The 12,752-nt window shown below is 34.7% G+C and overlaps 1 protein-coding gene and 1 non-coding gene across 6 annotated transcripts; one reads left to right on the top strand and one right to left on the bottom strand.

Moving 5' to 3' along the window:
• Positions 1-842: 842 nt before the first annotated feature.
• Positions 843-6,207, bottom strand: LOC107922376 (uncharacterized). 5 transcript variants are annotated; one of them, XM_016852380.2, is made up of 11 exons: positions 5,964-6,207; positions 5,614-5,700; positions 4,927-5,051; positions 4,050-4,659; positions 3,914-3,983; positions 2,425-3,758; positions 2,093-2,172; positions 1,891-1,986; positions 1,738-1,811; positions 1,248-1,380; positions 843-1,074 (listed from the first exon to the last, which is right to left on the bottom strand). In XM_016852380.2, exons 1-11 carry the CDS (start codon positions 6,046-6,048, stop codon positions 991-993), a joined length of 2,778 nt encoding a protein of 925 aa, XP_016707869.2. In that variant the 5' UTR covers positions 6,049-6,207; the 3' UTR covers positions 843-990. The 5 variants fall into 5 exon arrangements, with proteins under 5 accessions (XP_016707869.2, XP_040948504.1, XP_016707865.2 ...); XM_041092570.1 differs by having other exon boundaries at positions 5,614-5,697; XM_016852376.2 differs by having other exon boundaries at positions 3,914-4,659.
• Positions 6,208-7,820: 1,613 nt separating this feature from the next.
• On the top strand, positions 7,821-12,752 carry LOC107922448 (uncharacterized oxidoreductase At1g06690, chloroplastic). The gene is made up of 11 exons (XR_005913235.1): positions 7,821-7,906; positions 9,271-9,541; positions 10,003-10,093; positions 10,173-10,213; positions 10,342-10,506; positions 10,589-10,611; positions 10,740-10,811; positions 10,905-11,072; positions 11,402-11,484; positions 11,558-11,620; positions 12,267-12,752. It is a non-coding gene; the product is annotated as an uncharacterized oxidoreductase At1g06690, chloroplastic (transcript).

Raw genomic sequence — 12,752 nt, 5'->3', positions numbered from 1 at the left:
TTTTGATGCTGGCCGTTGGTTTTGAAAATGTTATCCTCTTCCATAGGGAGCAATTATGGGACCATTGTTGTAATTGCATTAAAGGGTCTATATGCAGAATTTGTTCCAGAAGAAACAAAGAAAAATGACTAGAAAACAAACTAACATGGAATGGAAGACAGCTTACATAAACAGGTTCTTCAATGGACATTCTTATCTAGACTGGCACTAGCCCATTGTTTATCTTCTCTTAGGAACAAAAAAAAAATGGCAATGAATATGCAATTCTACATTTTCTCTATGAAAACATTATTTTCAAAATATAATCTAACAAATATATTATCATAATTATAATGTAATTTTATTTTTATATATTATCCACTAAAGATTAAGTTAATAGATTAACTACTTCATCGCAAAAGGTTAAAACTTAAAATGATCCAACTTAAGTAAATTTACAATTGTACACATAATACACTACTAATAATTAGGTCTGTCATTATTTGAGTCAAGACTACAAAAACTAAAAATGATAAAATCACAATCTAAAGACTAAATCCACAATTTTTATAAAGCACAAGGACTAACAGCAAAATTTAACCCATTTTAAATACTTCTTTGGCATCTCAAGATAATACCAATTCAAAACAAATACCATAGTTTCAAGTTGGGGAATCATAAGAAAAAAACACAGTTCACCCTAATGATATATATTGACATCAATGTATTTCAATATAAAATTTCAGGTTTACCAATGTTTTTAAATACTGCTCATATATTTTAATATATAATATTAAAATTTTATACCATTTAGTATAAACTAATGACCAAATAAAAGCAGAGAACCTTTGAGAACATAACAATGACTACACAGGGCGAAATTACCTGATTCATTCCTAAGCTGCCTCTAGAAAGATGTACATTTGAGAGAAAAGTGAAACGTGAAATTATATATTGATCCAACTCAAAATTTGTTATGACAAATAAATGATAATAATCAATCTCAAAAACTTATTTTGTTGGTCTAATCCAAGTTGTCTCCGACGTGTTAATGTTGCCATAATAGGGTTGTTTCGAAGCTTCGTCCCAATAAGCCTGCATCAAAAACAGCCACAACGGATGAAATCCCGATCCAGAAATTCGATTGCTAACCAAGTTGAGAAAATAAATAAACTTAAAGCCTATAGCATAACTTCAAAGCCCTCGAAGGCATTTTACACTGGTTCTGCAAAATATGCAACCGAAACTGCAATCGGATGTTCATTTACCTGCCATCCCGAAGGGAGGCCTCTTGAGAGTTCATCTAAATCAGGTTGTTGGTTTCCATCAGGATGTGCCACCGAGGGAGTTTCCGTAGATTCTTTAGCCTTCTGCGCTCTTCTCCGCTTTACTTTTTCACGCCTATGTTTATCATCGAGAAAAAACCATATCACCAAAAAGTAAAGGGCCAAAACAGATGAAAAATCACATAAGAGCTTATTTGTACATTTGGGGAAGATCAATAAAAAACATAATAGGATAAGAGAGGCAGGACAGGAAAATTATTTAACTACAAAATAGGGTAAACTACATTAGCAGTCACCAAACTATTTTTTTTCCTTTTTTGGTCACCCAACTATTTTGGATGTTCGGGTGTTTCCATTTTTAAGTTAGTGACCATTTTGTAACTTTTTATAATTGAGCGACTAAAAAGAAAAGAAAAAAACTTAGTGGGGTGACCTCTACTATAGTTTACCCTATAAAATACAATATACATACCAATCACCACCCAAAGGCTGAAAATTTGCATTATCTTTAGCCTCTCCGCTGGCAAGTTGTTGAGCATGCCATTCCTGAAATCAAAGAAATGTAAGGAGCAAGAACCAGTGAATATGAATAAACAATTTATTTAATGAAGGTTCACTTATAGACCTCTATTTCTCGTTGTCGCTTTTTTTCTAATTTCTCGTAAGCATTTTCAGGCTCATCTTCTGCATTCTCTTGCAATTCCTCTTTGGCAGCTTTCCACTGATAAAAGAAAAGCGTTTTAACTCTACTGGTTTCAGAAACAAACAAAATATAAACATAAAAAAGGAGCAATGAAATCTCCAGAGTAACAGGAAATTTGTTATACCTTGTCCACCAAAGAGGAGACCTTCTTATTCGACCTTAAGGAGGATGTGACAGCAACTGTCCGCTTTTTAGTTCGTGCAGCTGAAACAACAAAGGATACCGTATCAATCAATTCCAGTAAACAAATGAGACAACTATCAGCAATTTCAAGTAACAAATGGAGTTATTAGTCAGATACAATTTATAGAGATGCATAACACAGATAAAACCAATATCCATTTGGTTCATTTGAAGATTTGAATGTTAAGACAAGCTCGAAACATTTCTGAATGTCTCTGCTTCTTATACCATCATAATATAAAATTACATAAGACTTATGACCCAAAATTATACCTTTAGATTGAACCTTTGGAGCTGATGATGAAGTTGCAGCTGCTGCAGATGCGGCTGCAGCGGCGGCGGCGGCAGCAGCAGAACTTTCTCTAACAGAAACAGTTGCAGGAGCTTCAATAGTGGCCGAAGTAGATGAGCTCCCAACTGATGCTACCTCGGTTTTCTCATTAACAATAGGACCATTGGCTCGCACATCAGTTCCTGTTAATGCAATATCACCACCAGATTCGACTTGATTTGAAGCAAGAGTATTGGAACTAATTGTACCCACTTCACTAGGCAAATGAAAAGATTCTGTACTCCCAGCTATAGGTACGGATGATGCTCTTCTACCTTGAAGGTCATAAAATATTATAGGTTCAACAGAGTTAACAGATACTGATGCACCATCAGAGTATGTGTTAGGAACTGCTTGATAGTAAAGTGCGGCTTGGGGTACAGCAATTTGAGATCCATCAGCATGTCCATAGAAACCACCAACAGGAATTTCATTAACTGCATGTCCATAATACTGATAACTGGCATCAGAATAAGTTAAACTGTATTGTTCCGCGTAAGCAAGAGGTGTAGTCTCTATATGAGATGGGGCAAGAGGATAGGAATGTTCAGGAGGCTCATTAGGTGGTGGGGGAGGAACTTGTTCATTATCAGGAGGAGGTGGTGGAATTTGTTCAGTATCAGGAGGTGGTGGAGGAATCCACTCCTCACTCGGAAGTGGAGGAACAGCTGAGTAATCAAAAGAAGGGTTTTGTTGCATGAGTGGCATTGCGCTTGGTGGTATTACATCTTCAACTTCCATGTCCACATCCATATCATCATCTTCTCTGGCATGGACTCCAGTCTTAGAATTTTCTCCAGAAACCGTATCTCCATCTACCAGTTCACCTTCTTCGACTTCACGTTCACAATGTTCAGTAGGAACACTTACCATATGGGCAGCATTGCTGGAGAGAACTTGATTATTAACATCACCAATGACTACTGTTGATGTATCAGCATTCGTAAAGACATGAGAAATGTCAGGTGCAGAAGCAGTTGCATCAATAACATCTACATCAGCTTCAACTTCATTGTATGAACCTTCCTTTATCTTGAGCTTTTCTCCAAAAGAGTCGGGAGTTTCTTCAGCCTCTTCCATAATTGCTGATTTTGCAAGCTGGTAAATTTTATCATTAATAATACCTTCAAGCCGTTTTAGCTGCCTTTCACAATGTGTCCAAAATGGTGATAAAGATGATCCATACGAAACCAACGCTTTGATATCCGAAAGTCTAATCTCAACTTCTAAACTGCATTTAGACTTCCAGCCCTGAGCTTGCAGATCGTCTTCAGAGCTGAAAATATTTCATATTAGAATCACAAATAACAATGAAAACTGAAGAATTCTAGTCTTCTACTTTAAACAAAAGAAATGGTAAAAATATATTGACTAAAAGTAATAGCAAATAACCTAATAATAGAGAAATGAAAGCAATTAGATATTCCTTACACTTTTAGTGACTCCAGCCTCTCTAGCAAACACTCCCCTTGTCTCAAAAGATGACTAGAGCAATCAATCCCTGTTTTATTATCATCATTAGCAAGCACATCATGGGTATAGTTCCCAGAGCAATCTAAACTCTCACCAGCCAAACAGGTATCAACAGCATCTAAGCTATTTTGAAAATCACTTCTATTGACATCAGAGATTTTATCCCTCAAAGCTTCACTTTTGCCTCCTCTGTCCAGCTCATCTAACTTTGGCTCATTATCATGCACCTTGCTCTGACAAATCATATTGTCAACAAATGGTTGGGTACTTGGTGTTGGATTCAAATCATGTGCATCCACTTGAGCAGCCTCCATATCTTCAACAGTAGGCACTTTCTCGTCAGAAGTTGATTGGTTTATCTGATTCAAAACAGCAGGCACCTCCCATGAAGTTTCACCAGTTTCAGTGTTCCAGTAGTAATACTGATGACTCTCTTCATGCATTACAATCCTCCAGCCTGAACCCGCATCTTGAGTTACCTGTACTTCAGAAGTTCCAGCAACAGCATTTTGTTCTGTAGAGTCATTCTTGACTGATTCATTTGTAACATTATTATCTCCTTTCTCATCAATGTCTACCAAGTTATGGACAGCATTCGGAGTAGAATCTTTCTCTATGTTCTGCTGATTAACCTTTAGAGTATCAAGACCTTCACCTGCATCAGCTTCTGTATCTTTGCAAGTCTCACTTAGGGGCCCCTTAGCCTAATAAAAATAAACGATGAGAATGTGAATGAAACCATATGCAAGTCTAACTTAGCAAGTTACTAATTTAACCCACAATGCTCCCCCATTATTTCAGTTAAAAGAGTGAAATTGGCAGTTACAAATCATAGATCCATAAAAATAGAAAGAAAACAACTTGGACTGCAGCCAACGCAACCAAGCTAACCTCATATCCAGTCCAAGGGTTCCCACCTAGGTCCTACAAAGCATAATTTCACAAACAACAGTAAGGAAACCCAAAATTACCTTGTCATCGGGATCAGATACAGAACCATCCAAAATGACACGGTCTAGTCTTTTATCTGACTCCTCATCCACCTCATCATCACTATACTGGCCAAGTAGCAGCAAAGGATTTGGTGGTTGTTGACCTGAAGACACACCATAAATATGTTAAATCTTTAAACAACAATTTGTACTTAATGGTTCTTGCTATATCTAAAACTTTAAACATAAGCTGAGAAAACATTCATTTAGGATAGGTCAGAGAGGTGACAGCTTCCATAAACAAGAAACAAAAAAAGAAAAGAAAGGTTGAACAAAATCCATATAAATTTGATAGACGCATGAGCAATTCATGACAGCCACCTGTTACAAATCAAAGAAAGAAGTCAGTGGAGGCATGATGGAAATAAAGCCAAGAGACATACGAACCGAGATAAAAATTTCCAAGAAGAAATCTGCAAATCGCGTGGATGCAGCGAAATAGTGCATAACAGATTGGGACTCGCTCAAAAAAATATCACACTGATCGGGTCCAATCAGTTCGGTATGAATGTTCCCAACACAGCTGACACCCTACAATCTGAAAACAAATTCTGGGGCAAACAACATATATGTCTGGCATAGATTCCAATTTTCCACCAAAATAATGTAGACCACTCATGCTCTCTCTCTACATAGTCCTTTTTGAAGAAAACTGACGGAACCCACCTGGAGAAGATAATGAATTGGGCAACCCAGCATGATGTTTCAGTTCCCCATCGATTTCTTCATGTACTGAGGAGCCACCCAAATCTTCTAAAAGTTTCAATAAATGAAACCAAAAGTTAAAAAAAACAAAAAAACAAATCACCAATCTATTTCCTAATTCACTTTTCAATAACTCTAAAACAACTACTTCAACTAATATCAAAAGCAAAATCTTTTTCAACAACCAAAAAAGCATTCCCTTTTTTTTTGCTTTTTCTAGCACTACAGGATACTAAAGTGAATCAAATTCAATAGTTTCTAGGGTTTTTCATATTAAAAAAAAAAGCGGATAAATTGAGACAGAAGATTACCAGAGGGTTCCGCGAAGAGATCGAGTTTAACACGGCGGCCGGCGTTGCTCATAGCAGCTAGACGACGCTCCTTTCTCTTCCCCATCTATTTTGATTTAGACTTCTGGCTCAAAGATAAATCTTTTTTCAATATTATAAATTTATTAGGGTTTCTTCTATGATTTGGACAATTTTAATTTGGGGATTTTATTTATTTATTTAAAGCTTTCTCAGATTTTGAATTCGAAAAGGAATTATACTTCGAGAGGCGGCGTCGCGGGGTTTTGTTTTCCTCATATGCCCCCAGTCCCCCCTTTCCCTAAATCGATATACGCCACCGTTTTAGTCTCCGTACATTAAAGGTTAAAATTTGCCGCACCTTCTTGTAGTTTTATCTTCACAAATTTACTCCTTTCATTTTCAAATTTTGAAATTTAAATCTAATGGTTAATATATTAATTTTTTTAAAATTTTATTATATGATATTTTAAAATAAAAAAAATATTTATTTGATGATAATGTAATTAAAATAACATTTATTACTTATTAAAAAATATATTTTTGTTAAATCTATTATTGAGTTGGTAATTCGTTTGAGGATGACACCTATTCAATAAAACATTTAAATATAGCAAGTAATAGATAAGAATAAATTTAAAAATTGATAAATTCAAAGTAGTACATCAAAACACATCGGTATGTACTGGTACTATAATAAAAACAATATATCCACTTATACGATATTACCTACTTTGTAATTACATCGAAACCCAATGATCGAATAAAAGGTGACACCAATTCAATAAAATATTTAGATATAATAAGTAATAATATTTTGGTTGAAATGATACCATTTATTTTGTGAAACAATGATCTTTTCATCGTTATCCAACTAATTGATGCGTAATTGATATGTGACAATAATTGAGAGTCTTAACATTTAGTATGATTTGTTTGTTTTTTCTAGATGTTTTATTAGTTTTATTTTAAAAAATATATATTTTAATATTATATTTATCTATACTATATTTAAAGGGCTTACTGAGTTAGTGTCATATTTCAAACAAGTCTTAAATTAGTTGAGCATTTATCGAAAACCTTCCTTCTATAAAATAATAAACCTTACCATGGAGATAATTTTGTCATTTAAAATCATTTGCAAGGCCGAAGCTAGAACAATTTTTTAGGGGGCCAAATGGAATTTTATTTTTTTATAGTTTATATCTTTATAATTTTTAAAAGATTAAATCAAATTTTTATAATTTCATGAGAGCCAAAGTGTAATTTTATCTTTACAAATTTAAAATTTAATTTTTTTTAAAAAAACCAAAATAATAATTTTTCATTTTAAGAGGTGCGCCCTACAGGCCCCTATGTCTGCCTATGATCATATGAAATCTAGAAAAATGTAATTGATGAGAGTAAAATTTAAAACACCATAATTTTCAACAGTTTTACCCTTTTTAAGTAAAGCTCTATTTGATCCTTACACCATTTTTAAATTTTTTCATCCCACTCTGGGTGTAACATAATCTAATACTATATTAAATTATTGATTAAATTGATATCACGAGTTAACTAAACATTAATTTTGTTGAAATATTACTAAAATACCATTTTATATATAAAGTAACAATATTTAATACGATGATGATTTTTGTCTTTTTATTTTTTTTATTAAAATAACATTATGATAGAATTTGAACTCACGACTTATACAAATAAAATTTCGTAATTATCTATTTTTCATTTATTTATTCATATTTTATCATTTTCCATTTTTTTAGAAAATTATTTTGTTAAATTCTTATTATTTTATTATTTTTCAATTTTATGTCTGCATATATAAATGATTGGACTCTACAGTTCTATCCACAACCGTTACCACCATCTTGTTCATTCCCCAATTAACTCACACCCAGTTTCATAGATTTTCTATGCTACCCCAACATTACTCTCTCCAGGTATTACCATAATTTTCCCTTCAATTCTGTTTTCTTTTCTCTGTTTCTCGAGAAAATTACCTAACTTTTTTCTCTTTTTTTTTGAAAATCTACGTGAGCTTAAAAGTGAGCATCTTCTATCTAGATTTCCAATCTTTGATAGATCTATTATAGTTAAGTTTTTTCTATTTTTCAATCATTTGTTGTTAATTTTGTGTTGAATTGGTTAGATTGGATCTGCTTGGGGGTTTGAATTGGCGTTTCTAATGTGTTTGATTTGATGGGTATATGATTTTGAACTGTTTCTTTTATTAGAAAATTCTGTTTACACATCCTTTTAACAATAACAATGTCTGGTGTAATCATAGATTCTTGATATTAATTGGTGTAACAAAACCTGGTGATTTGTGGTCAACCACTGTAATTTTTGTGGAATTGATAAAATGGACAATTCTTTTTTTGTTTTATTGGATCTTTTTTTTTCTTTGTTCTTTTTTTGGTTTTTTCTGTTTGGCATTTCATCATTCATCTGTTATGCATCGCCTTATTGTTTTCAATCATTATCAAATGCATGAAAAATGAACACAAAGGAATTATTATCATATATATACACATATATGCATATACATATATATGTATATGTATATGCATGTATGCATGTACAAAAATCAGGGAGAACATCATGGAATACATTTAAGACTGTTAGGACAAAAAAGAATTGGGATCTTGGTTTCATTTATTAAACATATACACTATGTTTGATTGGGTGTATTGGCACTATGTTTGGGATGGTTGAATGTGTTTCTAATATGCGTAATACAATACAGATTTAATCGGTGAAAACCATCGATTTGTAATACAGCCCTTCTGCTCAGATTAGGTGCTGCATCGTTTACCTTCCCTGTTTTACCCTCCCAATTAGCTTCCCCATTCCGTCGCCTCTTCCTTCGTTCTACCTTCGCCTCCCGATTGGCTTCCCCATTCCTTCACCTCTTCCTCTGTCTCTCAACCTTTTCTTTTCTTTTTCTTTACAACCAGTCACTCTTTCGATTTGCCTTCTCAACCAGTCGACCTTTTTCTTTTCTTTTTCTCTGTGTCACTCCTTCGATTGCTCTCAATTGGTGTTACTGCTACTGAAAGGTAAAGGTTTCTAACTCTCTTTTGCTCTCAATTATCCTGTAATTGTTCTAACTCTCTTCTTCTCTCTGTACTGAGTTTTAATGGCTGTCTGTATTTAACATTCCTGTGGATAGTTGCTAAACTACGTACGTGTCTTGAAATTTTTCTGTGGATACTTTACTTTCCACTGGATATAAAAAATTTTCAGCAAAAATAAATAATTATATTTTGTTTTGAAAAGTAAAATAAAATCTTATTTGTGTTAGGAATTGCTTGTACAGAATTTGCCCTTGAGTTCCAAAGGAATATCATCAATGGCCATGAATGTCAGCAGTGCCTGTTTCTCAGTTTTGAGTTGCAAGAAACCCAACCGAATAAGAGCGGTTGCTTCCGAGGATTTTGCCACTACCGCTGCTCTCAAAACAGATACAGAAGACAAATTGAAGTTAGGAGGATCGGAGCTCAAAGTGACAAGGCTCGGAATCGGAGCTTGGTCTTGGGGTGACACCAGTTACTGGAACAACTTTCAATGGGATGGTAAACTTTTACATTTTTCAGCTCATTTTCTTTGATTTTTTGCTTATTTTTATGGTGTTTTGTGTAAGTAATTTCATAAAATGAAAATAACAGAATAATGGGCTTTTTCTTCTTCTCTTCCCCCCAATATTTTAATGTAATTCAGCGTTTTCTTGCTTGTGTAACGTGTTTGTATGGTTCAAAAGTTAAAAGGTTGTTTGATATCTAGATTTTGGATTATTTTACTCTTTTTTTTCTCTCTAATTAAGTTTATATATTTGTATCCCTTGTATACTGGCAGGTTCTTGGATTAGAACTATTGATTTATTGTTTTCTTCCAATTACTAGGTTTAGTGTTAGATTTGATTTGTACAACTGCCACAAAGTGATGTGTTGAGAATGTTCTATGTGGAGCTCTTGGTCTGCATTTGTTGCTTATGCTTTCTGCATATCTGATTGATTTGTACTTGCTGTGGAAGCAGATCAAAAATTGAAGGCTGCTAAGGCTGCTTTCAATGGAAGTCTTGATTGCGGAATTACGTTTTCGATACAGCTGAAGTTTATGGCTCTCCGGTAAAACACGAGATCATCTATAAATCAATTTATTTACTTTATTTATGGAAGAATACCGTTGATGATTCCTTTTTCACAGCTCGCCTTAGGTGCTGAAAATTCTGAAACTCTACTGGGAAGGTATGTGTCTTGAATTTCATTGAGGACAACGGTGTTACTTTAAAATCTCACCGAAGGTGGAATTAGCTTGCTCTAGTTTAGTTATCTGCTGGCTTACTCTTCTAACAAAATACATTGTTTATTTAAAGATTTATAAAGGAAAGAGAAAATGATAATCCCGGTGAAGAGGTTGTTGTTGCAACGAAGTTTGCAGCTTTGCCTTGGAGGTTTGGTCGTCAAAGTGTCATCAGTGCACTCAAGGATTCCCTTAATCGGCTTGGCCTTTCATCGGTAGACCTTTATCAACTCCATTGGTCCGTAGTCATAATGCTTTATAGGATTTATTGATTGTATTTCTTAGTAATTCATCACAATTTTTCTTCTATTGCATTTCAGGCCTGGTATATGGGGAAATGAAGGTTGTTCGCAATGCAACACCCACTATTTCATTGAAGAATCAGACTTTATATAAGCTAGTACAATTGGATGTTTAAGCTGCCCAATCATGTTGAATAGAAGCTGAGTTCACTGAAAATTGATTTTTCAGGGTATATTGATGGTCTTGGCGATGCTGTTGAACAGGGCCTAGTGAAGGCGGTTGGTGTATCAAATTACAGTGGTAATATTTCTGTTGTGAATTACTGATTGCCACAGTTCGTGTTCCTCCTCATACACATTGTAACTATCATAATGTAAAAACTCCTTGCTTCAGAGAAGCGACTTCGTGATGCTTATGAAAGGCTCAAGAAGAGAGGAATTCCTCTAGCTTCGAACCAAGTGAATTACAGTCTCATATACAGGTTACCTGAGCAGAATGGAGTAAAAGCTGCTTGTGATGAGCTTGGGGTCACGTTGATTGCTTATTCTCCTATTGCACAAGGTCATGTCCGTCTTTTTTCTTTTTTTAGTTGCTTGTTTATATTCATTTAAGTGCGAGTCTTTTGTTGTCTGCCATGATACTGATGTAAAGAATTAACAATAATAAATATAAAATCGAGCACATTAGGGTATGTGGATTTGGAACTACTAGCATTCATTTTAAACAACACTTTTGCATGTGCAAGGTCGATTATCCACCAAAATGGGATGATGTAGTACACAAAGTCAAATAATCAGAGTTTGGAAACAAGAACTAATGTCAAATGCATAAACTGAGTCTGGCATATATATTCTTTTTAACACAAGTAGGGTGCCATATCTTTGTTTCAGGTGCCCTTACCGGGAAATATAAACCAGAAAATCCGCCATCTGGACCTAGAGGCCGGATTTACACTCCGGAGTTTTTAACTAAGGTATGTCTCTTGAGTATTTCGTATCCCAATTTTAATTTCAGACTTGATTGCTAAGGTCTTTTTAAATATACAGCTCCAACCTCTCCTTATCAGAATTAAGGAAATAGGAGGGAACTATGGGAAAACTCCAACACAGGTTTGTTCTTGTTCTTTTGCTTGTATATATATATATATATGCTTAAATCTGTTGATAGATCTGCTGCTTCAATATTATGGTCATATTAACAGCACTTAGCAAAAAGACAAGTGCATTAGAAACTCGATATTTCATGTGCTGCCCATTGTACACCCAACATCTTTAGGCATTAGGCTTTGATGGCGTTTTCTTTTCATTGCACAATATGTGACTCAGCTTAATTACAACCATGGACACTAGTCCGTCTACAACAACCTCATAATCATGGCCTACACCAGCTGGGAAAATCTTGGCTCAAGTTGGTGAAATAATTGGTACAGAAGTTGTCTTCTTTAAAGTATATTTGATTTCCATGACCCATTCCTCGACCAAACAGCATATGCAGTCATGCACTAAGATCACAATGAGATGAGAAAAAACCACAAAGCTTCGCAAGTGCTTTAAGTCCTCTTTGATGGCATTATCCTAATTTGGTATCTATGTATCATCTCCCCTGTAACTTTTAGATACACTTCTGGAAGTTGTCACAAATAGGTGGAAACAGGCTGTTTTCTTCTCATACTTTTTCATCTCGAGTTGCAACTACTCGATGGGGTATTTTAAAATGTGCTGAGATCTTTTATGAAATGAGCTTTTTTTACTACAGGTGGTGCTCAACTGGTTAATAGCACAGGAGAATGTTGTGCCAATCCCAGGAGCCAAAAATGCTGCACAAGCTAAGGAATTTGTAGGTGCCCTTGGCTGGAGACTAAGCAACGAAGAAGTGGATGAGCTACGGTCACTGGCATCGGAGATAAGTCCTGTTACCGGTTTTCCTGTGGAGAAGTTGTAATTCTTTTTGCTCCGATTCAAGTTGACTTAATTCTTGAATGTTAAACATAGAATGAATAACTCATATTCTAGTATTGGTTCCTTTGAGCCTCATCGTTTGGGTGTTCATTCCGATGCCCAATTTATGGGATCAAATAATGGGAATTGTCTACTAGTGGTGTGTGGGGCAATGATTTCTACAAAAAAAAAAAAAAAAAAGAGAAGAGTAATGGTTCCTCTTTCTCTCCCCACCCTGTTTGTAATAGTACCATGTAATGTATTTATATCTTTGTGGCAGTCCAGTCAAAGAAATTCAATCCTA

This window comes from Gossypium hirsutum, chromosome D05 (genome assembly GCF_007990345.1).
Source record: "Gossypium hirsutum isolate 1008001.06 chromosome D05, Gossypium_hirsutum_v2.1, whole genome shotgun sequence".
NCBI lineage: Eukaryota > Viridiplantae > Streptophyta > Magnoliopsida > Malvales > Malvaceae > Gossypium > Gossypium hirsutum.
Note: the sequence above shows the minus strand (reverse complement) of the source record. Positions and strands in the feature narration are given on the sequence as shown.

What these genes read in the sequence shown, in the direction of transcription:
- LOC107922376 (XM_016852376.2), bottom strand. Translation starts at nt 6,048, where the DNA reads ATGGGGAAGAGAAAGGAGCGTCGTCTAGCTGCTATGAGCAACGCCGGC. An exon ending in TCTCTTCGCGGAACCCTCTG is followed by an intron (nt 5,701 to 5,963) that starts GTAATCTTCTGT and finishes TGAAACTTTTAG; the next exon opens with AAGATTTGGGTGGCTCCTCA. An exon ending in TCTCCTCTTTGGTGGACAAG is followed by an intron (nt 1,987 to 2,092) that starts GTATAACAAATT and finishes TTCTTTTATCAG; the next exon opens with TGGAAAGCTGCCAAAGAGGA.